Source organism: Hemiscyllium ocellatum, chromosome 19 (assembly GCF_020745735.1).
Source record: "Hemiscyllium ocellatum isolate sHemOce1 chromosome 19, sHemOce1.pat.X.cur, whole genome shotgun sequence".
NCBI lineage: Eukaryota > Metazoa > Chordata > Chondrichthyes > Orectolobiformes > Hemiscylliidae > Hemiscyllium > Hemiscyllium ocellatum.
Window position 1 is genome coordinate 53,927,176 of NC_083419.1, and position 26,723 is coordinate 53,953,898.

The 26,723-nt window shown below is 38.9% G+C and overlaps 1 protein-coding gene across 1 annotated transcript in view; it reads right to left on the reverse strand.

Moving 5' to 3' along the window:
• iqub (IQ motif and ubiquitin domain containing) overlaps positions 1-17,348 on the reverse strand; it is a 41,003-nt gene extending 23,655 nt beyond the window's left edge. The window contains exons 1-6 of the mRNA XM_060839476.1: positions 17,274-17,348; positions 12,620-12,715; positions 8,487-8,621; positions 3,738-3,872; positions 3,150-3,284; positions 83-250 (exon numbers count right to left, since the gene is read on the reverse strand). Coding sequence (XP_060695459.1) covers positions 83-250; positions 3,150-3,284; positions 3,738-3,872; positions 8,487-8,621; positions 12,620-12,715; positions 17,274-17,286 — 682 coding nt within the window. The 5' untranslated portion in view covers positions 17,287-17,348. The remainder of the gene's footprint in view (positions 1-82; positions 251-3,149; positions 3,285-3,737; positions 3,873-8,486; positions 8,622-12,619; positions 12,716-17,273) is intronic.
• Between the last annotated feature and the right edge of the window lie 9,375 nt (positions 17,349-26,723).

Below are 26,723 nucleotides of genomic sequence, written 5' to 3' on the forward strand. Positions count from 1 at the left end.
GTTGTAGAGCTGTGCTTTTTGGACAAATCTGAATAGATTTATCTTAGTATCTAATATTCATAGGTTGGTGCTTATGCAATACCTTTTTGAATGGTGACAGTTATCACATCAGACGTGGCAGATTCCTGCTGTGGTCTAATTAGTTTGATTGGGTATTTTTCAGGATCAACAGATGTCAGTTCCAGCTGGATAGAGCCATGTGGTCTGACTCCTAAGTCTACCAGTGTTTCAGAGTCCTTAGCTATTTTGCCTAAAACATAAGACAAGAATGTTAATTCATTAGAAGCTTAAACCTTAATATTAGATTGAGGTCCAAAACTTTCATTCAACATGAAAATAGTACAGACTTCATTCTGTAATAAAAAATACAACCAAATTCTTCACATTTTCAAAAATATATTGTTTTAGCAACAATCACATGTTTCTACACAGTATCTCCAATGTAATAAAACATTCCTTTGCCCTTCATACAAGCATAATAAGGCCAAATTTACAAGTCATAGAATATTGATATTGAGCTGAATGGCCAAAGTCTTTGTCAAAGAGATAGTTTACAAGGAGCATCCTAAATGAGGATGGAGAGAATTAAAGAGGTGGAGAATTTTAGGAAGAGAACTCCAGAGACTTGAGACAAGGCAGCTGAAATAATGACTCCAAATGGTGGTACAATTAAAATGGACAATAATCAAGGGCTATTCTTATATGTTGTTCCCATATAAGACTGTTGCCAAAACTTTAGGTTGTAAGGTAACAGCTCATATCCGTCTGTTAGGCACAGGCAGCAATGAAGAGGACTGTATATTTTTGCCTCATTCATATACTCCGTCAATTTTCTGTACAATAATTTGGATCTTCAATCAGTATATCTCTCAGATTCACTGAGATGCATCCATGAACAAAACTGCAGAACTCAATTTTCCCAGCTGCAAAACAGGCATTTCTTCTCCAACTCCAAGCAATCAACATCTTGAGCAAAATTAAATTACAAAACTGCTAAATTATAAAATAAGTACTGTTCTTGGAGTAGCTCCAAATATCCTCACAGGTAATGACTGCAAAATTATGAAAATATCCTATTGAATCAGTAACATTAATGGCCCTGAGGAAGGCTTTGCACCCCACTAATGGTGCCTATTGCTCACTGAACAGCATGTTCTCTACCCACTGCAGCAACTATCTCTCAAAGATACTCAATTCAAAAACTTTGAAATATATCACTACAACAGGCAAGTTTAATCTTAAGCACATTAAACAGATCAATAGGGCTTCTTGAACTTTACAATGGAAATCATCTGTGTCGAACCAAACTGATCTGATATAAATCTGTACACAAACTGTAGTGAGGATTTGGATCTGCAGTTTTACTAATTTACCAGAGGTAAGGAACTCCAAATCAGTCCGCATTAAGTAAATCCAAAATTATGACTACAAAATATTTTAGACGATTTTCTCATTTTTAGTCAGAATGGGGTGTTCGATGGCAACTAGCATGCCCCTCCCAATGCCAAATAACTTGACCTGTCACGTGGTAATCAGATCATTAAGAATTTAGGTGGTTATCTTGACATTGGCATTCTGAATTGCCTGAAATCACTGGACAATCAGTGGCAGGGACGTTCTGGGACTTAAGTACCTTCACCAAGCCTAAGCCTTGGGTAAGACAGCAACAAGAAGGTTAGTGTTCTTTATCTTAACGCAGGGTGGAGTTGCAGGGAGAGGGACATCAAAGGCAAGGGCAGACAGGTGCACTTCAGAGGCCACCCCTTTGTCCCCCAATCCAGCAATAAGGCCATCCTGGTTTCATAGTTGGGAAACTTTCCAACCCAATGCAAAGGCAAGAAATCAGAGAGGTGATGAGTTGAGGCACTTAAGTGGCTATCACTTGACTACTTAAGCATCTTAATTACTGGCAGACCGAGAAAGCTCCAAAAGGACCTTCCTGCCCAGAACATAGTAAGTGAGGTGGCAAGAAGGTGTGGACATCTTGTCAAACAAATGGGCGGAATTAATTCACCTTCTCACCACTATCAGGTAGGGAAAATAATTCCATCCACTAATTCCACTACTCTACAATCGTCCTTTGCAATCGTGGCAATGGATTTCCATTATCCAATTATTAATATGCCTGACCCTGTCAGAATTCAATGGGTTAGTATCAGCCAGAACGTTTGACAATTACTAATCACCTTTAAGACTAGCTACAGCAACGAAACTGACTTTACAAAATCTTATGGGCCACATTTCAAGATAATCGTGTCAACAGTCATGATCAGCATTTGAGACCACATTACATGTTGGTAGCACTACAGGCAGGTCCAGCCCAGGATGTTATCTTACCAATCAATTCCTATCTGTTTCTACAGACTGTAAGGTAGTGGATGGAAGAGCTGCACATCTATGCTAAAAAGATCTAATACTTCTAGTGTAGGTTGAAGATCCAGTATAGCTGGTAACATTCTGAAAAAAGCCTTGTACTGACAATAGTCCAAATTCACCAAAAAGACTGTAACATGCATTCCACTTGACATTTCAAATCAGGTTGATTTAATTTGGCCTGACTTCATCTGTACTTCTGTCCACACAGAAATGGTTTATAGAATGATACAAGGATGATAGGGGTGGATAGAAAGGGACAGAATAACTGCCACTTTTATGAGCATCTTACCCGTGATTGGCATTACAGTTATGTACCCAGACTTAAAGGGTTGGAGTTTTAAACAGTGGTCTTCAAAAGGTTTGGTTATTGACCTGTGAGAGGCATGAGGAAAATGGAAGATTGACCTGTGAAATGTAAATGAGAGAGTGGAAATCTACAGTGACTACAAAAAGAGTTGAATGGGTAGTTAAGATAATCGTTACATTGCACGTATTTAGAATGTAGAACTCTCTTCTACAATCTGACATTCCAGGAGAATTCTTAAGTACTTTCAAAATGGAAATTGTTTGAAATACTGTAATATTCAGAATATTTGGAGAGGAAGCAATTTCTGAGACAAGGTGGTTTATGTCAGTAAAAACAATGAGACAAAACCTGATAGACAAAATGATCAACCACCAGGCCAGAAGGTTCCATGGCGAATAATGCATCAGATAACAATTCAGTAAACACACATATTGTCACACAATTTCTTTAATTATTTCAGCCTTACTGTCACATGTTATTTCCAATTTATTTGCTGGTACTTTCAACTCTTTTCCAAATCGTGCTTTTAGCTTCCCTGTTGTAAGGCAGATGGGGAGTGCCACGGTCATAACATCACCAGTAGGAAGTAGGGCAACTTTAACTAAATTAAAAAAGCACAAAAAATTAGTTTGAACACAAAAATAAACTTGGTACTGTTCGACTGAATTAACATTGAAGTCATCTATTTATAGTCATTATTTATATTATAGCCATTTGTGTTTAGCAAAACCTGTAAATCAAATCTCCCTCCCAAAAAAAACTGTAAATTTGAGGACGGCATTTTGATTCCAGAATTAAAGTTAACTGGAAAGGCACATTATGTAGAATCCAAAATCATTCTACCTCTCTACAGTACAATGGTTATGAATATTCAGTAGTTTTCTGCAAATTCAAAATTTGGCAATTTTTTTGAACCATTATGTACCATCCAACAGTCAATTATAACACTGGTTAACATTGCAATATACAGGTTAAATACTTGCTGTTAAGTCAGTTAATCAGGCAAACCATAAACTGAACACATGCAACAATATTTTTCTTTGGGGGTCATTACCTGTGACTGTACTACTTGCAATATCTGGTGGTGGTGTCTTTGGTAGTGGAGGATATGCCTGCAGTACTGATTTCTTTTTTAAGTCTCTGTCAGCAGCAGTTGGTGGAGATCGATAAACCAAGCATTCGGTAGCATCTTACCAGCAAGAGGGAAAACAGGAAAATAAATGTAAAACCTAAAAAGTGTGAAGAAATACACAACTGGTGCAACACAGTGACACAAACTCTTTTCATTCATATCCTATTAACTTGTATGTATAGAGACTGGTAGAGCGAGTTTGTTTGCTAGTTCTATTCAAATATTATCTGAATGAAATGCACACAAACCATCAAAGTCCATTGTGGTTACTTCTATCGTAATCTATCCTGTTTTTATGAAGGATGTATATTAACTACAGTTGATTCCTTGCTGGGTTGCATGCTAGTAACCAATTTTGGTGTTTCAGTCGTGAAAGAAAGCTTTGTTTTGCTTCTGTGGGAGAGATCACGCCATACTTATGCTAACCTTACCACATTTCCCCTCTGTGATTACTGACAATTTCAACAGAAGAAGGAATACTAGCTAGAAATTCATGATTCTTAACCCAGTACTCTGGGTTCAATGGTAGTGATCTCACCATTGGTTTGGCTGAGATAACTAAATTTGGGGAAACATGGGGAGAAAACTTAGAATCTCTGTAAAACTCATTGAATAAACTTATAAATGAGAATATCTTTTGCCTTTGTAACTTTATAAACAATCAAACATTTATAACTGGGAACAACCACCAAAAGAATTTTGAAATTTATTAATTATTAGTTTATCCTGAAGTTAATGTCATTATTTGATAGGGATGCAGAGGTAATGTGGAACAGAGGTGGTTATAAACTAATTGGGTGAGAACTTGATTGGGTTCATTTCAGCCTATAATCATCCCAGTTTATATGCAACCCGGAGGCTTAGGGAGCTTGATAGGGTAGATGTGGAGAGGTTGTTTCCCCTTGTGGGATAGACTAGGGCCAGAGGAGAAAAATCTCAGAGTAGAGCCTCACCTATTTAAGACAGCCGGTTATGCAATTGTGGAATTCCTTACCACAGAGAGCTGTAGAGGCTGTGTCAGTGGGTGTATTCAAGCCTGAAATAAACAGGTATTTATTCTGTAAGGGAATCATGAGTTCTGGTGAAAAGGCAGCAAAGTGGATTTGAGGCTTGTCAGATCAGCCATGATCTAATTGAATGGTGGAGAAGACTCAATGGGCAGACTGGCCTACTTCTGCTTCTATATACTTTTATATATGGGGAAGGGGTCTTATGATGCAGTTGTACTATCCCTACCTCTGAACCATACCAGAGATATGTTTCCATATGAAGTTGATTAAAAGAAATGGGTGTTGGAATAAAACTGACGACTGACTGGATTCTGTCTAGCCAATATTTTAACCTCTGTTTTTATCATTGATAACAGTGGATTTAGCTATTTGTAAGTCAACAATTGAAAACAAAGAATTATTATACCAAATACTGATTTACACAAAACTTTCTAGAGATGGCTGAGTCAAAATCTAAAGCATTGGGGTTTGAGCGGCAGGGCATGTTCAACCTAACCATTTTATAATATGGGAACAACTAAGCAATGGTGTTGATGCTGGTGATGTTCAAGTTGGAATAAAACTGACCACAAAGGCATATACCTGAACTCAGTCTGAACAACATTTTATGCTCTGGTTTCACTGATGGACATGACCCCTTTGCCCGCCTCCAACACAAGCCATCCAACTGGACACCCCGTGCTGGCCTATTACCTGCCCTCGATCTCTTCATTTCCAACTGCCACCGAGACATTAACCACCTCAACCTCTGTCCCCCTCCCCCACTCCAACTTGTCACCTTCACAACGCGCAGCCCTCCACTCCCTTTGCTCCAACCCCAACCTCACCATCAAACCAGCAGATAGTTTGGCGTACTGACCTCTACACCGCTGAAGCCAGATGCCAACTTGAAGACACCTCCTTCTACTGTCCCCACGACCATGGCCCCAACACCCCCCACCCCCCCATCACCAAACCGTCATCTCCCAGACCATACAGAACCTCATCACCTCAGGAGATCTCCTACCCACAGCTTTCAACCTCATAGTCCGGGAAGCCCGCACTGCCCGATTCTACCTCCTTCCCAAGAACCACAAGCCTGACCACCCTGGCCGACCCATTGTCTCAGCATGCTTCTGCCCCACCAAACTCATCTCCACCTACCTTGACACTGATCTATTACCCCTAGTCCAGGAACTCCCCACACACGTTCAAGACACCACCCACACCCTCCACCTCCTCCAAGACTTCCATTTCCCCAGCCCCCAACGCCTCGTTTTCACCATGGGCATCCAATCCCTCTACACCTCCATCCGCCATGACCGGGGTCTCCAAGCTCTCCGTTTCTTCCTCTCCCGACGTCCCCAACAGTACCCTTCCACCGACCTCTCATTCGTTTGGCTGAACTGGTCTTCACCCTCAACAATTTCTCCTTCGAATCTTCCCACTTCCTCCAGACCAAAGGGCCGTATGGGCCCCAGTTATGCCTGTCTCTTTGTTGGCTACGCAGAACAGTCCATCTTCCGCAGTTACACCGGCACCACTCCCTACCTCTTCCTCCACTACATTGATGACTGCATTGGCGCCATCTTGTGCTCCCGCGAGGAGGTTGAGCAATTCATCAACTTCACTAACACATTCCACCCCAACCTTAAATTCACCTGGACCATCTCTGACACCTCCCTCCCCTTCCTGGATCTCTCCATCTCCATTAACGACGACCAACTTGACACTGACATTTTTTACAAACCCGACTCCCACAGCTACCTGGATTACACTTCTTCCCACCCTACCTCCTGGAAAAATGCCATCCTGTATTCCCAATTCCTCCCACTCTGCTATATCTGCTCCCTGGAGGACCAGTTCCACCACAGAACACAACAGATGGCCTCCTTCTTTAGAGACCGTAATTTCCCTTCCCATGTGGTTAAAGATGCCCTCCAACGCATCTCGTCCACATCCCGCCCCTCTGCCCTCAAACCCCACCCCTCCAATCGTAACAAGGACAGAACGCCCCTGGTGCTCACCTTCCACCCTACCAACCTTCGCATAAACCACTTCATCCAAAGACATTTCCGTCACCTCCAGGGACATATTTTCCTCCCCACTTATTTCCGCTTTCCGCAAAGACCATTCCCTCCATGACTACCTGGTCAGGTTCACGCACCCCAACAACCCACACTCCCTTCCTGGCACCCTCCCCTGCCATTGCAGGAATTGCAAAACCTGCACCCACATCTCCTCCCTCACCTCCTCCCTCACCTCCATCCAAGGCCCCAAAGGAGCCTTCTACATCCATCAAAGTTTTACCTGTACATCCACCATTGTCATTTGTTGTTTTCGTTGCTCCCAATGCGGTCTCCTCTACACTGGGGAGACTGGCGCCTCCTAGCAGAGCGCTTTAGGAAACATCTCCAGGACACCCGCACCAGTCAACCACACCGCCCTGTGGCCCAACATTTCAACTCCCCCTCCTACTCTGCCAAGGACATGCAGGTCCTGGGCCTCCTTCACTGCCGCTCCCTCACCACCAGATGCCTGGAGGAAGAACGCCTCATCTTCCGCTCGGAACACTTCAAACCTATGGCATCAATGTGGATTTCACCAATTTCCTCATTTCCCCTTCCCCCACCTCACCTCAGCTCCAACCTTCCAGCTCAGCACTGCCCTCATGACCTGTCCTATCTGCCTATCTTCCTTTCCACTCCACCCTCCTCTCTGACCTATCACGTTCATCCCCACCCCATTCACCTATTGTACTATATGCTACTTTCTCCCCACACCCATCCCTCTCTCATTTATCTCTCTACTCTGCAGACACCCTGCCTCTATTCCTGATGAAGGGCTTTTGCCCAAAACGTCGATTTTCCTGCTCCTCGAATGCTGCCTGACCTGTTGTGCTTTTCCAGTATTACTCTAATCTCGACTCTGGTTTCCAGCATCAGCAGTCCTTGTTTTTACCACGAGGAAATCACGATCAGTTGCCAATTCTGAAGCATTATTCAGCCTCTCCTCCTGCTTGCAACGCACATGAAACCTGGCTGCTAATTTATTCCAATAAACACAGAACTAGTTTTGAAAGTGCAGACTTTTGACAAACATTTCACTGATCATTATTTACCAATGGTCAACTCTGAAGTGTGGGTGAATCAAGTGATGGCCTTGTACAGTTAATGATCTAAAGTTAAATCATTTGTACAAATCTCAATCATTCAAGTTTTTAAATAGTAATATCCTATGAATCAAGAGACTCAGATTAAGTGTTCCCTCCTGGAAGTAGTGTTTTGGTGATTTCTAATTACTGTAACAATTTCAAAACTAACAAAAACATCATAAAACAGTGTAAACAAATCGGGACTGACAATTATTTTTGAAAAGCTTTAATCTGGTCATGTGAAGTTGCTGAGTAGAATGGGACAAAATTGATTTACACCGATGAAGCAACTGGAGAAATGAACAAAAAAAATTAGTTTGATAATTCTGCTCCCAGACATCACCAAACATCTGATTATACAGTCAACCTGAGAATAACGGTACCTGCCAACTACATTCACTATGAAACAGTGTCGGTTTTCGCTAACTCTATAAACCATTTCAAAACATGGTAATAAAACTAACCAATTTAATATTATTTTGCTGCTTAATAAGCTGCAAATTAAAACACTTTTATTAGCAATTTTACCTGTGCCTTTGGAAACTAGTGTCTCAGTCTTTTCGGGTTCAATTTTACCATGCACTGATGCAATAGCAGCTATCTGTGCTTCTAACTTGGCTCTTAATTCTTCACAGGTTATTGCAGGTTCAGTTTCTGGTTCTTCTGCAGAGTAAAATAGAAAGTGAGAAATAAACATAGCTTAAATGAAAATAAAAGGAAGGCAAAGTCAATATTTGCTGGTGTGACTAATACAAGAAACATAGACAAATACAGGGGAATCAAGGCAATCCAGCAATTTGCGTTCAGCCTAACAAACTGAATTTAACATAAAAGGGCAAACAAAGTTCATGGATCTTTCAATCTTCGTCCCCACAAATAATAACTTACACCCGTGTATTCCAATCCTACCATGTCTACTCATCTCTAATAACCTAACCACGCTAAGTCCAAACTCTTACATAAAAAGATAATATCAGTTCAAGGCCTATATGTCTCTAAAGTAAATAAACCTAAACCGAGCTGTCGAACCAATTCTGGTCATTCCCCTCTGCAGCTTTACCAAAGTTTGAAAATTCACATATTACCGTTCTAGGTTGTGCATTTATGAGCTCCACAATACAAAAGTATAAGACCCAAAAGAAGTAGTCTTCATATCATTCAGGCTAATCCCCAAATCTGGTGTTTGGAAGTCACCTGCCTCAGACTAACTGGGTGAAAGTCAGGAAGACACAAATGTTTTAGCAGGTAAGGGTAAAGACTGGTCAGAGTTGAAAAAGCTGACTCATTTGAAGAAAAAGCTGCAACAACCCATCACTGGAGAGGGGAAGAATCAGCATGAAAACTTTGTCAGTTCAAGAGGTCATTATTCAATTGGCATTGTATCACAAAGAGCAGTAAGCAAGATTGTTGGATTCCATAGCGAGGTATCTGTACTGCATAATAAAGTAGTCTCATTCTGCAATCCTCTGAGAAGATAACTTCCTTGTTCTCATTCATGGCCTCCAGCAACAGATGCAGGTCAGTGAGTGATAAACTTATTGTCAACCCTGAGTGCAACGTCTCCAGTTCCTGCGTGCTATTTCATTTCCTTGTGTATAGTGGCAAACATTGATCCAAAACCACAGATCTCTCTCAGGATAGCCAGTGGTCTCAGAGAAGGCTACCAATGAAGGGTCGAGATGAGTCCCACACTTCAGCAGATCCATTTTCATTTCTGACCACTAACTGAACAGAATATCCACTTCCGCATCAATTAAGGACTAATGTCCACAAATGTCTGAACTTTAGTCAGTTTCCTATTGGAGGTAGGTTTTTGACATTGTTATGAACCAGATAAACCCTCTCAAAACATTTCAAGAAGGTAGCCCAGGCCCTAACTTTGCTCGTTGTTTTAAGCTGGTATGAAGAGGATATTCCCGGAAAGTATCAGCTGGTCAAACTACTTAGTTTAAACAAACCAGAATTTAATTACAAGATTACTGAATGAAACACAAACAACAGAAAACAAAATACGGAATAACTTAACCTCTCTGAAAACCCAATGGATCATTCCATCTTAATGATACTGTTCCAAATACTTGCAACAATCCCCACAAACACCCCTTGGCACATAAAGTAAAATCAAACACAGGCTTTTACAAGAAAGAAGTCAGAGACAAAGTACCAGCCTGGACCTGCTTTCTTTGGGTCCAGCAGTTTTTTTCACACTACTGCTAAAAACCAAACCAAACAAGAGAAAAGCTGAGCTGGGAGAACTAGCCACTCCCCTTTCATTGTACAAGTGTTTGCTTTTAAAACTTGAAAGCCTTCTTCCCAAGGCAGTTTCTGTTAGCAATTATCAAATTGGCCCTAAAACCCTTCAACCCCCAGACATTTTGAAGTCTGCGTTGTTTATGACCTCTCAAGAAAAAAAGTCAAAGACAGCATAACCTTGTTAAAGGAGCAGTTTCGTCACAACATACATACCAAAGACCCCTATGCCTGCTTCTGTGAATCTTGCAAAAGCATCACTGGTGGTGCTTCTCCAGTGCTTTGAGATGCTTGTTGCAGCTTACTCAAGTCTCCACATATTAGAGCCTGGAGATCATTGTTGCCAGGTAAACCATGACTTTCACCTCAGCTTTAAGGTTCTGGCTCTTAAGTACTTTTATCTTCAGTTGGTTAAAGGCTGAGCTGACCCAGTGGCAATTATGCATTTTGTAATTGAATAGAGGTTCTCAAGATATGTAAAATGGTTCACATTCCAAGTGGTCCATTGCACACAATTTGAAACTGCACACTCTAATGTATTTTAGTCAGTCCTGGCATGTTCACATCACTGGTTAAACTAATATATATTACCCATTCCTACCTGCCCTTCAGAAGGTCATGGTGAACTGTTTTTTTTAATTTTTGCAGTCCTTGGCAAAGGTACACCACAATGCTGTCAAGGAGGGAGATCCAAGACCCTGACAGAGCATCAGTGAAGGAATAGTGACACATTTCGAAATGTGATGGTGTGTGGCTTGGAGGTGAACTTGCAGATGATGGTGCTCTCAAACATCTGCTACCCTTATTCTTCTGCATGGGTGAGGTCCAATATTTGAGAATTTTATTTTGCAGACTTTGGCACCCTTTTACAAGCGTTAAAAAGTATGTAAATTAATTTGGCAATACTGTAACGTTTCAGTCACCGAATGTCACCTTGTCCATTCAATGTGGCCAACTAAAATAAGCATGTTAAAACCATTTAATATCATCACTTAAATAGCATTGAAACAAATAACCAATTAATCTGGAAGTCTTTGGTGCTGTTTGTTGGAAATGTAATGTTGACTTAGACACTGAGAAAATCACTGTTCTTAAAAGATGCTCTGGAATCTTTAAAGTCCACTTGAACCAATCTACTTTCTGATGAAGCAGTTAACATTGGGTGGGCAGGAATAATGGAAAAATGTAAATTAATATTTTATGAGAGATAAGCCACAGCTGTATAGTGACTGTACAGTGATGAGGGTGCTCACTACAGACAATGGTTTGTAACATTCACTTACAAAGTTCACGTAAAAATTTGAACTGTGGTATATTGCATATACTCAATTTACACAATATACCACAGTTGAACGGTGGTATATTGCATAAATTTAACCTTCATGTAAAAGTTCATCTCATGATTTTTGGCATTAAAGAAACATAATTTCTCATATGCCTTATGTAAAAATGGACCATAGTTTTTTTTTGGGATTAAGGCATGAAAACTTCAGAATCAAAGGATACATGGGGTTGGGAAGAGAGAAGCAGTTACTTTAAATGCTTTGGCTACAACTGAAAAAGCAAGAATAAAACTACCTAAGTACATCTTAATATGGATAAGAATTGCAAAAAATAAATCCAGCAATTAGAAAAGTTAAAGAAATTATTACAGTGATGATCAGTAGCTGAGATTATAATGGATTTATTTTATTTGTTAAAATGAAGAGAATATTGTTTGGACCCTACTGCAATGTTACTGATATATCACTCAAAAACAATAGCAAAGGAAGGATATCTTTATAAAATGCAGTACAAATGCCATAACTGCCTTAGGTTTCTTTCAGCTATACATAGTTAAAATATTGAAAAGGATCAGATTCGAAAGGTTTATTTAATAAACGTCGACTCCCTTTTATAATATGTTAAAAACTACTTAAATTTATTTGACAATGCCTCAGCTCCGTAGCTACTCAAGGTCATCTTGCCCAATGTGGCCCAAATCATCCATGCATGTGAAAAACATTATCCATATAAAAGTCAATCCCATGACTTTTGACAGATTGTTTCAAAAAATTAATCTTTTACATGAATCTATAGGGTGATATAGTATCTCGTCATGAAAATATAAAAATAATCTCCCATGTGTATTGCTGAATGTGTACTACACCAAGTGACGAGCTGATGTTTATGTGTTAAATCCTAGATTTTATTAAATTCTAGACTTTGTGCGTTAAATCCTAGAAAAGGCATGTTTGTTCAGCCCTCCCTTGATTTGTAGGTATCAGTTCTAATCTTCAAAGGAAGTAACTTACTTAACTGCTTGCAGTCCTTTCCCATGATTGGCAAATTTGTATGTGGAAAATGAGTAATACAACATAAAGTAGCTGAAAAGCTCAACAATAGTTTACTACAAATTAGCATTAATTTACCTTCTAGCCATTCATTTGAGACAATCGGTGTAGGGCTCTCTGTTGTAGTACATTTCGAACAGTCCAAAATTAGAGTGTCTGATCTCACTGTCACATCTATTTGTTTCAGGGAATGCAATAGGAAAAAAGTTGTGAACACATTAATTCAAAACAAATGCTAATGAGCTAAATTGTTGTCCCAACATAGCAAACCAATGTGGTGTGATATTGTGGACACATGCTACTACAATGAGCAACAAAGTGTTTCTTCCCAAAATTCTAGATCTGCTGAGCATTTCATCTCATTTGGGCTAGCTGTAGTAGGAAATTTGAAATGAAATGCTCCTTTAAAGGAAAGGAGGGAAAATTGATTTGTGAACTACAGTGTGCCATTTCTGCTTAACGTTTAAGGAATACATTTATGATAAATGCAGGTTTAAAACCAACAAGATACATGGCTAAAATGGAATTATTAAACGCACAAGGGAAAACAACAAAATATTCCATAAATGAAACCACTGTAGTCAATGTACGAAAACTGACCATTGGAAACAATTTGAATAAAGTAGAACTGATATTCACTTTTGAAAAGCTGCAATCAGGATGTGCGAAGGTTGTTTGTGGGGAGACAGAGGAAACAATTTTATAGCCTAAAGTCAATCTGGAAAAGTCAATTTTAACATGTGTTGATAATTTTACTCTCTGACACTTCAACCACCTTAATAGAGAGGTGACTGGGGAACAAGTCAGCTACATAAGTTATAATGACTTTTATAAATACAGTAAAGGAGTGAGGTTAACCAGAGAAAGAGTATGGCCCATTAGGGATGAAGAGGGTAACCTGTGCTTGAAGCTGCAGGATATTGGAAAGGTGTTGAATGACTACCTGTCTTCGGTCTTCACTCGGAAAAAGAAGGATGTAGGTACTGAGTTCGGAAGGGGGATTGTAAGGAACTTGTACATAGGAAATGGGAAGATATTGGAGACTCTGTCAAGCTTAAAAACAGACAAATTCCCTGGTCTGGGTGAATTACACATCCCAGGCTGCTGTGGGAATTGCAAGGGCTCTGACACAATTTTTTTAATTCTCTCAGACAACAGGGGACATGTCAGAGAGCTAGTATGGTTTTTAAGAGAGTTGTAGAGGTGAACCAGGAAATTACAGACCAGTGAGTCGCACGTCAGTGGAAGGGAAGCTATTGGAGAAAATTCGGAAGAAACGAAGTAATACTCACTTTGCCAGGCATGAATTAATTACGGACAGTCAGCATGGTTTTGTCACGTCTAATAAATTTGTTAAAATCATTTGAAAATGTGCTCAATGTATGGATGATGAAGTTTAGCTTTTGACAAGGTCCCACATGGGAGACTGATTGAGAAGGATAAAGCATGAGGAACTGTAGGAAACTTCGTAAGATGGACTAGAAACTGGCTTAGCAATAGAATATAAAGAGTAGTGGTAGAAGGCTAAATAAAAACTGAAAGAACTGCAAATGCTGTAAATCAGAAACAAAAACAGAAGTTGCTGGAAAAGCTCAGCAAGTCTGGCAGCAACTGTGCAGAGAAATCAGAGTTAACATTTCAAGTCTGGACCACAAGAATCCGTACTGGGACTCTTATTGTTTGTTATGTACATAAATGACATAGATGAAAATGGGGGGAAATATTAAGGAAAATTGCAGATGACACCAAGATTGGTAGAGTGGTTAATAGCAAAGAAGATGGTTGTAGATTACAGGAAGCCATAGATGGACTGGTCAGATAAGCAGACCTGTGGCAGATGATATTTAACCATGATAAGTGTGAGGTGTTGCACTTTGGAAGAAGAAACAAGATAATGGAGTATTTAATGAACAGCAGGACATTGGGTAGCTTAAAGTAACAGAGGGATCTTGGAGCAATTATTCACAGATCCCTGAAGTCAGTACAGGATTTGAATAGGATAGCTAATAAGTCATATGGGACTTGCTTTCATCAGTTGTAGCATAGAGTATAAGCAAGGAAGTAATGTTGGAGTTGTACAGAGCATTGGTCAGGCCACAACTGGAGTACTGTGTGTAGTTCTGGTCACCTCACTACGGGAAGGATGTGGTAACACTGGAGAGGTAAAGAAGGGGTTCATCAGGATAAAGCCTGGGAGGGAGAAACTGATAGCTTCGATTGTTTCCTTAGACCAGGAAAGACCGAGACGGGACATGATTGAAGTGTATAAGATAATGTGGGGTATGGACAGGAAGATTAAACAGCAGCTGCTCCCCTTGGGTTGAGGGGTCAATCACAGGTAAGGGACGAGAGGTTCAGAGAGGATTTCGGAAGACAACTTTCACTTGGCAGATGGTGTGAATCTGGACTGCACTGACTGGGAAGGTAGTAGGGTCTGGAAACTTAACAACCTTTAAAAAAAAATGGATGAGTACTTCAAATATCATAACATTCAAGGATTTGGGACAAATGCAAGAAATTGGGATTAGCACACTTTTAGTGGTAAACAAGTTGCTGCAGACTTGATGGACCACTTTTCTATGCTGTATGAATCTCTGAAATTATATATATGTAATATATGAAAAATATATAAAGTATATAAATTAGAGAATAGTGTGTGCTGTGTTTATGTTTCTAAAAAAATTATGTTTCTAAGAATTGAACAACTTCTATTTATATAGAACCTTTTAGATAATAAAATGTCTCAAGGTGCAATATAAACAAAAAAGTATCAAAAAACAATAATCCACCCAAATATATGATAAAATGTTGAAGTTCTGCAACTATTTTGAAGAATAACCATTAAAACTGAGGAATTCACATTCATTTTACTCATATTCAAGTGGTATTATAAAATGCAAGCAATCTGTTAGTCAACTTTACTTCTTCCTTCAGAGTTTGGAGCAAGATGTAGAAATTTGTGCCACATTATTCATGGGGTGACACTGGGGAGCAAAAGATGGCTAGAAGGTCCAGGCCCTCATTTAAACTTAGTGGACCCTTCTCCCCAACTCACTAACAGCCAGATTAAAATATTTAAATAAGGATGTTTCTGGGCAGTGAGGTTGTTGCCTGCACTTCACTATGCCTTTAATAAAAGTTGTGCTCTAAAGGTGGGTTGGATTGAGTTTCCCTTTTTGAATGCTAAATATTTGCCCTACCTGATCATTTCAGAGGTTAAAATCTTGTCTCCACTCCCACACATCATTTTCTGCTGGTTCCCCTTTGACATGCACTGTTTGTTAACAAGCATTTGTGCTTCTACTTGCATACTTAATTTTTTGAATATTGCAGAACATTCAATTACTAAACGTTCTTTACAGTAAAATAGTAGGAGAGATAATAACATGGTTTCAATTAAAACTAGCAAAATAACACAATGGCCATAGTTGCTAGTGAGGAACCTGAACAAATAGAGTAACTAAGGGCAATCAGGAATGTAGTATGTTCTTTCTAATAAGGGAGTTCACAGATAAATAAATATATCAAACGGACAAGTAAAAGATCATGGGGGTCCATCAAGCTTTACTATACAGACAGCTTTATGCCTTCTGATTCTACAATCCCTATTATCCTAAATAATCTAAACTACACTAAATCTAATCCTTTCAACATTTTAAAACTTCAATCATATCTGCTCCAAGCCTTTTTATTTTAAATCCAGATAAATAAGCCTAATCCTAGAGGCTGATAACACATGTAGGAGTTCTAAGGTTTGGTCTAATCTGATCCTTCTCTATTTTTCCTCCAATGCGTTGATATTCACTAATTACCATTTTGGTGTGCAATATATTTTGATTACTGACAAAATAGCCTGTAAGCAAGTTTAATTGAAAATTAAAATTGTTAGCTAAATCCCTTAAACAGTTCTCATGAATCCTGAGTAGCACTTGCACAAATATGGGCAGAAGCTTGGGAAGAGGAAGAAAAGATACCTTGTCTAAAATCTCATCTTAAGATTATAAATTCATTCATGGTATGTCACCACTGCTGACTAGGCCTGTATTTATTGCTCATCGCTAATTACCTTAGAGAGTCAACCACACTGCTATGGATCTGGAGTCACATGGAGGCAAGACCAGGTAGGAAGGCAGGTTTCCCTTCCCTGAAGGGAATCAGATGGGTTTTTATGACAATTGTCAGTGTCTTCACCTTTAATTCCAGATTTTTACTGAATACAAAGTTTATCAACCATCATGGTGATTTGAAACTTTGTACCCAGAATAGTAGCCTGGTCTGCTGGATTATTAGCCCAGTGTTGTTTACTATTAAGCCACTGCCTTCCCTTAAATGAATGAGTCATAGTATCATATTGCCAATGTAAGCACTGTTATTCACTGCCCAGCAAAATTTTACAAATAGCCTTGAAATGTATTTTGAGTTAATCTGTTTTTTGGTTGCTGAAATAGATGAGGTATGCCATGTCACTGCAAACTCAGCCTCAGAAACTGCAATAAAATCTTTCCAACCCATCTGGAAAAGTAACGTATGTGAAAGGAGTGGAATAAAATAATTGGAAAAAAAAAGGAAAGTAAGTCATATTTTAAATTCAGAAGAAATGAAGAAGTAGAGCAATAGTGAGTTAATAAGTGAAGCACACTATACACTCAAGCACATAACTCTTATAAATGGTTAATAATTGAAAATGTATTAAAAGTGAATAACAAAAACATTTTGTAAAATTGTGTATTACCTTCTGGCTTCATTGTTGATTGATCAGAGACAACTTCTAAAGAGTTTTCTGTTCCAATTTTGCTACAGTCAATAATTATAAGCCCTTCTCTTGCCATCTCTTTATTTGCATTCATTGGTTTGGAAGAATTCAACAGAGGAAAGAGAAGAGGTCAAATGAAAATGTTACTTGCAAGTAAATATTGTTTAGACATTTTGCTGTTTGAATAAAAAAGATAGTTATGAACTGGAAAATACACTGCAGACTAATGTGATTAGTACTTAATTGGCTGATACACTGGCCTTTCAATGAAATCATTCCTCCCATACACCACATCCAATGAAACTTGTCAACTAATTTGAGTTTTATCTATCACAGCCAAATAGACACCAGGTTTTCTTTTGATTTATAGGAAATGTAGGAACATCAAGAAGTCAATGAACGTGTGTCATTCTTGAATACAACTTGGGGGATAGCTTCATGGTATGTAAACACTTGAGAAAAGAATGCTACATGTCTTCTGTCAACTGTAAAATCCCTTCCATCCCTTGAAGTTATTCTGCTATTCAATCAGATCAGAACTGATCTGTACCTGAAGGCAATGGACCTGTATTATCTCATCATCGGGAAGATTAGTAAGGAAACTAACATTTATTGATAGACTTTAGTCATAAACACAGAATTAATAGATTATTAACTGATCTCTACAATATTGTCTTAATCTGGTAGTACGTTTGCTCGCTGAGCTGGAAGGTTTGTTTTCAGATATTTTGTCACCATACTCGGTAACATCATCAGTGAGCCTCAGGTGAAGCACTGGTGTTATGTCCTGCTTTCTTTTTATTTGTCTTGGTCTTTTAAGGTGGCTGATATAATTTCTGGTTCTTTTTCTCAGAGGATGGTAGATGGGGTCCAAACTGATGTGTTTATTTATAGAGTTCCAGTTACAAAGAATAAAGAAAATTACAGCACAGGAACAGGCCCTTCAGCCTGTGCCAATCCAGAACATATATCTAAACCTGCCGCCTATTTAGAATGCCAAACCTCGAGCAATTCCCGTGTGTGTCTCTGTTTAGCTTGTCCTAGGATGAATGTGTTGCCCCAGTTGAAGTGGTGTCCTTCTTTGTCTGTATGTAAGGACACTAGTGATAGTGGGTCATGTCTTTTTGTGGTTAGTTGGCATCCATGTATTCTGGTGGCTAGTTTTCTGCCTGCCTATCCAATGTAGTGTTTGTTACAGTCCTTGCATGATATTTTGTAAATGACATTTGTTTGTTGGTTGTTTGTATATTGTCCTTTAGGTTCATATTCAAAAAGAACAGGTACCCAGTTAATACAGTCTGCGGATTTCTCAACAACAAACCCATACAAGCAGACATAACACACCCAGAAACCCTAGCCACATTACCATACATCACAGACATCTCTAAATTGACTTCCAGAGTACTCAGACCCCTTGGTATCAGGGTAGCCTACAAACCTATCAACACACTTAAATAGCAACTAATGAACCTGAAAGACACTATACAAACAACCAACACAAATGTCATTTACAATATTTCATGCAAGAACTGTTACAAACAGTACATTGGATAGACAGGCAGAAACCTAGTCACCAGGGTACATGAATACCAATTAGCCACAAAAAGACATGACCCACTATCACTAATACCCTTAAAAAACAAACAAACAAGGACACCACTTTGACTGAGACAATACATCCATCCTAGGACAAGCTAAACAGAGACATGCTCGGGAATTCCTAGAGACCTAGCATTTTAACTGAAATTCCATCAATAAACACATTGATTTGCACCCCATCTACCATCCTCTGAGCAAAATAACCAGAAATGGTATCACCCACCTTAAGAGACCAAGACACATAAGTAGAAACTGGGACACACCAGTGCTTCACCGGAGGCTCACTGATCATTTTGCCTAGTATGGTGACGAAATGTCCGAAAGCAAAGCTTCCAGCAAGCAAACTTACAACCTGAACCTCAACCTGAGCTACAATTTTCTCAAAAATTGTATTAATCTGTTTAAGTAGAGCTAATTACTGTAAAATCATATGACTCTGCTTAGCCTCATACATAATCCCACATTACCTATTTCTAAAGTGGTATTTACAGAATCTTACATGGTCAATCCATGCAAAATTCTGTAAATCCCCCCACTTCAGAAATAGAACCAGTCAGACTCAAAATTGGGACACAGACAGACTTTAACCTCTCACCTTTAATGCATTGTCTGAGCTGTGATGACACACTCTGTTAGAACACCTGAAGTTACTTTGAGAATATGACTTAAAAGGAGTTCTGGGATCTATGTATTAATGAACTGAAACTTACAAAATCATTCTAAAAGATGAAAGACTTAATCTAAGTTTGTTTAATATTTTTGAGCTGCATGACACTACCCTTTTGCTATGAATTCTGTGTCTTATGATCCTGTTCTGCAGCCACCTGATGAAGGAGCAGTACTTGGAAACCTACTGCTTCCAATTAAACCTGTTGGACTATAGCCTGGTGTTGTGTGATTTTTAATCTTGAATCATGATTACAAAAGCCTCATTTTTCAAGACTATAAATTTCAAATGAACAAATTCATATTGGTATTTGAATCTGAATTATAAGACCCCTAAAACTTACAAAATTGGTGACCCTAATGTGGTTGAGACTGAACAGGAACACTCGGTGTGTGTAAAAAAAGGAACCTAGTGAATCTGCCAGGCTAACAGTGCCATTGAAAACATGAATGTGAAGGATGTGGGGTCATTGAGAATCCACCAGTGACCCTCAGACACGAATATTTGCACTGAGACTCAGACACTGGCAAGGAAGTCAGTTAAAGTGGTCTCTTCTCGCTGCCAAGTTAGGCTGGACAAGATGACTAGGAGACTCGGTCTCGTTTAAAGAGATAGTTATGTTTGTCCAGATATGGAACTTACCGGCATCCCTTGTACTCACACCAACCTCAAAAGACTATTATGCACCCAGGCAAGTCTGGAGCTGCCGCGTACTGTCCCTGACATTTGTCCTTGACATAGCAATAAGGGAAATAGGTGCCTCACTTTGCAAAGACCTGAACGCCCTGCTACCTGAGGTGGCGCAAAGACAGAACTTCCTTTTCCCCAAGGATCAGTAGTAGAGGTCACAATACCAGCCCATGCCAGCCTGGTCTCAGCTGTCCAGAGAAACATACACCAGGATGTAGGATGTTGAATGACCTTCTCTATTTTGCCCCAGTGTTAACTATCACCATCTCCGATCCCTCACACTCACTCCATTTCTGCTACTCGACTGACCTCCCAATAAAGCTCATGCTCAGTTAAGTGGTGAGGTGCTTGACATTCAACTACTCAGCCCTAATGAGGAGAGCGCCCTGACTTTTTCTTTACTCATTCATGGGATGAGGGCATTGCTGGCTAGGTAAACATTTATTGCCCAACCCAGAGGGCAGTTATGATTCAACCACTTTGCTGGAGTCACATGTAGTCCATATCAGGTAAGGATGGCAGTTTCCTTTCCCAAAGGACATTAGTGATCCAGATGAGCTTTTCCTGACCATCGACAATGGTTTTGCTGTCGTCATTAGACTCTTAATTCCGGATTTTCATTCAATTTTGTGTGCTGGGCCCACTGAGCAAAGGTTGTCTCCCTTGACTTGACGGAGACATGCTAACAGTCAGGACAAGCTTCTTTCTTTTATATCAGCGCTAAATGGCAAGGCAAGATAGAAGTAATATGGTGTCTTTGGTTGAGGGGGTGAGACAGGACAAAGCTTTTCAAAATAGGAATTTTGTGAGCACCTATGTAGGCTCAGAGTGACTGTGCACTCTGACAGTAAACAAAGAGCCCATAGAGATGCAGCTTGATCTAGTTCATCAGTGAGTTAGGTGCATGTCACTTAGCACACAGTGCCTTTGCTGTAACATTATAATGATAGTTGCTGTGCATCCCAAGATGCAGTACTGAAGTGTAGAAGCATCCTGTAAGTGGGTTGGGGATGTGCCTGAAGCTTTTTACAGTGTGGCACATATCAGATGCCCTTGTCTGTGAACACAGAGTGTGGCAGGTGCCCATTGCCCATTGACATGTTGGTGCCCGGTGTCCAATATGAAAGTTCTTTGGAGCAGGAGGTGAACTGCATTGACCAGATTTAGGTTCCATGTCAAGATTTTTCAATATCTAGCTTGTTTGGCACATTTGGTAACATAAAAAGCTGACGGGTAATGAGGTGAGTTACGCCATCAATAAGTTATTTAACAAGCTTTAATCACTGCCAATAGGCAACTTATTGTTGCCTAGTGAGAATCTCGCTATAGCGTTTATGAAAAGCATACATGATGGAGCAAGATGCTCCCAGTGTCAAGATAAGCCTTGCCAAATATCACATAAGATTCAGACCCCATAAGACTCTGTCACATATTACAATCTGTGAAAATGTCAACATTACCTGGTTTGCTCATGTCAGCACCACCTGTTGACACCATCTCTTCTGTTATAACATCCTTTTCTACCACCATTTCAACAGTTGTGACATCATCAATTGGATTTTCCCTAACCTTTTGTTCTGGGGATTCAGGATTTTCTGCTTCAACTGAATGAGAATAAATAGGATGCAATACAAATAGAATAAATGCTTGACCATTGAAATTCATTGAGATAAAACATAATCTAATTAAATAAATAGCATGCTGAGTTATTGAGCATGTTATCACAAAATTTACAAGATTATACACTTCCCTATAGAATTGTAGAATTCATATGTGTACAAGTCTCATCTTGTTGATTTTTCACTTAAAGTGGGGGCAAAAGAATCAGCTGGATTTACTTTTACGTGCATCTTACTTTCCAACTGCAAAAACAAAGCAAGTAATCTTGCTTTAATGTCAAATAAGATAAAGTGCCCATCCCTATTCCCCTCTACTCTTACTCTCCTTACTGGCTCTTTTAGTACCAGTGCCTTGCCATTCCTTTTGCCCTACCTTTAACCTTCCTGGAATGAATTTGGATGGAGGAGGTAGAAGGCTGGGAAGTAAATTGTTTAACAATATCAATTTGAAAGAAACCTAAGATTAGTATGAACAGTTAATGGGCATAGACATCCAGATTGAGTATTCTGAAGGCATCTTTGCCAGACTGACCACCCTGTTGTCTTCAGAGATTCCAGGACTTGCCTGCTTGTGCTTCCTACTGCACTGAGGCCCACTTACCCATCACTCTCATGCCATCATGGTTTCCTGCTACCAATATAATTTGAGTGAAATTCACATATGATAAATCACCACGACTCCATATTTCTTTACCTTAATCTTTACAATCTATATAGTCCTGCCATATACTCTTCCTTAAAATAAAACAAAGAACTACTAATACTGGAAATCTAAAACAGAAAGAGAAATTGCCGAGGAAACTTAGCAGATTTGGCAGCATCTGTGGAAAGAAAGCAGAGGAGCACGGTGGCTCAGTGGTTAGCAGTGCTGCCTCACAGTGCCAGGGATTCGATTCCACCCCCAGGCAACTGTCTGTGTGGATTTTGAATGTTCTCCCTGTGTCTGTGTGGGATTTCCGCCGGGAGCTCTGGTTTCCTCTCACAGTCCAAAGATGTGCAAGTTGGGTGGATTGGCCATGCAAAATTATCCACAATGTTTAGGGATGTGCAGGTTAGGAGTGTCAGCCATCGGAAGTGTAGAGTAAGGGGTGGATCTAAGTGGGGTGCTCTTTGGAAGGTGGGTGTGGATCTGTTGAGCTGAATGGCCTTTTTCCACACTATAGGGATTCTTTAGATTAATGTTTTGAGTCTGGTGATCCTTTTCCAGAACAGATTCTTCTGAAGAAAGTTTATTGGAGTCGATGCAACGACTCTGCTTTCTCTCCACTGAAGCCGCCAGACATGCTGTGCTCCAGCAATTTCTGTTTCTCTTTTTGTTTTGTATATGCTCTTCCTTGTTACTGTGAGGTTACTGCTTGTCCTTTGGTTTCTTTTCAACCACAGAATGTTAATTTTTCAGTCATAATATTTGTGCCCTCTACAATTTTCACAAGACCATTTTGCTATTTTCCTTATTACTTTAAAGGACCTTTAAATGCCCATCTCTTCAAACATGACTGAAAGCTATTCCCCCCCCCCACCCCCAATTTAAATAAAAATAATGGAATGATAGCAGCAAAATCAATTGACAACGATTGCGCAATCATATCTCCATTCAGAGTTGAATATTTGCAACCACAATACTACATTAGCTTTCCGGGTTGGTCATTTTCTTTTTGATGGGGGGTGCTGCACGAGAAGAAAGGTCTATGATCTTCCAAAAGTTTAGTGAGCTATTTTGAGATGCACTTGAGCATTGACTGCAGATACTTATGATGTAATAAGGAGAATAACATGGAAACAACACATCTCTCCACTTTTGAATAGGGCATGAAGAAAGATATGTGGAGTCCTAAAGAATGCAGTTGAAAAATTACAAAAATAGTGAGAAAATATTAATGTTAATAGATATAATAACATTGCCTGCCATTTGTGTCAACAAATTCATAGTTTTTAAATTGAAATTTCACCAGTAGTTTCAAAAATAAGACTTCAGTCGTTTATGAACACTTTTTTTTTCTATTAGCAATCAACAATACCTGTTGGATCGATAACTTCAGGACTCTCCATTGATATAATTTCTTCTGATGTTTTATTAACTGTTTCTTCATCAGTCAAAGTAGCTGCAGATACTGAAGTTGTTCCCGCACCATTATCTGCAAATTCAGAACTTTCCATTGAAATAGGCAATGTAATATTCAGTACGAAAAGGAGAAACAAAATAGGTTATCATACATACAGGTAGGGTAGGAAGAAAATGATCTAGTGCCACAGTAGATTAGCATATAATTAGATTGTGTGCATGGTATTAGATGGAATGACACAATATGTTAGGACTCAAATTCATTATTTCGTTGAATGTTTAATCTCAGGATCGATGTATTTAGCCTTTCAGCTGAAATTCTTGGTTTGGCAAAAATGAGATATTCGTGGTATGGAAATTTTCATCTATCATTTAAATATTACATTTGGGGAATTCCATCTGTTTTGAACTAGATATCTCCTTAAGTTCATTGTTCAAGGTCACTCCAGCATGTTCATTTATGATCTAAGTTGCTTATTTGTTCTGCGCAATGTAAATAATAGCATGATACAGAGAAGTAAGCAAAGACTGCTTACTTCTTAACAATGGCCATTGAATATGACATAAATTATGTTCTCCCCTCACCCTTTATAAGTTGTAGATTAATACAAACTCTATTGAGATGAGTCTTAACTTTTTGATTCAAAATTGATTTATATTAAATACACAAATAGAGCAAAAACACAATTTCCAAAGTGAGAACATAAACATCCTTGGGCACCTTTGCGTATGAAAACAAAAATAAAATTTGCATTTTCTTTGAGCATATCAAATGGTTTTAAAGATAGATGGATATTCATTCCAGTTGATTATTTGATGCTTTGCCAATCCAGGCTTTTTAATTGGTTTAAAAAGTATTAAAAATAGCCAGAGACAGGCAGACTTTGTCAACAGTTCACCTAAATCTGTGTGGGAGAGAGGCCTGACCACTGGCCTGTTGTGTAAAGTGGATCCCAATCAACAAATGGCATACTTAATTTAGCAAAGAACTCAGAAATAACTTTCTTTCAAAGCTACACTCTAAGAAGAGAACTCCAGCCTAGGGTTAGGCAGCTCAAAAAAAAATCTTCCACTCTGGCAATGAGAAAAGAGTTGCAGATTGGACCATCACAAGAAGCCATCTTAATGAGAAAATTGAGGAAAAAAAGTAACAACTTGCCCTCTTGAACCAACTGCCACTTCAAATTACTATATTTTCCATTTCTCCATTTTTAATTCCAAAGTGTAACACTTCTCATCTGTTCTATATTGAACTCTCTGCTAACTACGAGTTTATCAATGTGTTCCTAGTGTTTCCATTGCATTTCTCACAGCATCACCACCAGAAATTTGCAGACAAGCAAACTTTGATATTTCGCCATTTAGTTGGGCAGATGTGTTTCCTTTAAATGCAACTGAAATAGGACAGCTTTTCATATTAGCTAAATCTTTAAGCCTTGAAACAATAAAAAGCCACAAACCTACTGCAGCTGATGAAAACAAATGTAAGCCACATTACTCTATCCATCAAAATGTCCTATGAAAAAAGCTATTCAATAATTTCCCCAATTGAAATGCACCTTTTTCACATAGCCATCCTTTATGGTTTACATACATCTGCTGTAGGATGGGAAATGTGTATTTATTTTTATCAGTAAAAGACATATTGTATCAAATGGCCAAAGGTAAAGGGAAATTAATTAACAAAGGAAAATGAGTACTCATATCAATTTGAAAAAGATAATGTTACAATTCCAATATCAAACTTATCATGAAGGCATCAGCAATTATAGTATTAATAATCAATATAGTGCATAAAGTTAAATAAATCAGTAGTATTCTATCATAGGACTCTAAGTTAAATTTCTTTAGCATTCTTAGCCGCACTGAAGCATACATATTTGCATCAATGCTTAGTTAGGCTATAGAAGGGTTATATTGAAGTCATTTATTTCTATTGCAGTAGCATTACTAAGGGAGAAAAAAATAGGAAAGTAAGAAAAAATGGCAAACGATCTGTACGTTGCCTGATGTAGAAATATAAGAAGTGAAGTAGTGCATTTGGTCTTGACAGTTGTTAGCTGTGGAAAATTTAGCCTTTTAATCCTCTTTCTAATCTGATTCTCAACTTCACACATTTAAAGACTTCAATTGATTCTACACAGCAGGAACATAACAGTTTATTATCCCAAAATATTGTCCAAGTAAGATTTTAGAAGTAAATAATAGTTATGTTTAAAGTACGATTTTACCTGAAGGTAACTCAATAATGTATTCTACAGATTTTGTGTCATCTACTCCACCTGCAGGCTCTTCACGATGGTCCTCATCTGACACTTCATGAATTTCTATGGCATGGTCAAAAGTGTGCTCCTCTTGCTCAGATGCAATGTTTTGCTCTTCAGCCTTCTGGTTGTGGTCTTCATTTTCTGCCATTTGTCTGCACAAAATAGAAAGACACCTCATATAGTACTGAGTTCAGCCTGATTATGTTTAAAAAAAATAATTTCATGATATGGGCACTTCTTTTTGCTCATCCTTAGTTTCTTTGAGAAATTGTGGGGAGTTACTTTCTGAAATTATTGTAGTCAATACGACGCAGATACTCCACAGTGCTGTGAGGGATGAAGTCCCAGAATGTATTGCACTGTAATGTTTTATGTTTTAACTCTGGTCCAGTAATTGTGCAGGAACAGCATGATATTTCTGAGTCAGGATGACATATGACTCATAGCTGAACCTACAGGTAATGATGTTGCATGTTTCTTTTGTGGTAGAGTTTGCAGGTTTGGATTTTCCTGTTGATGAAGCTT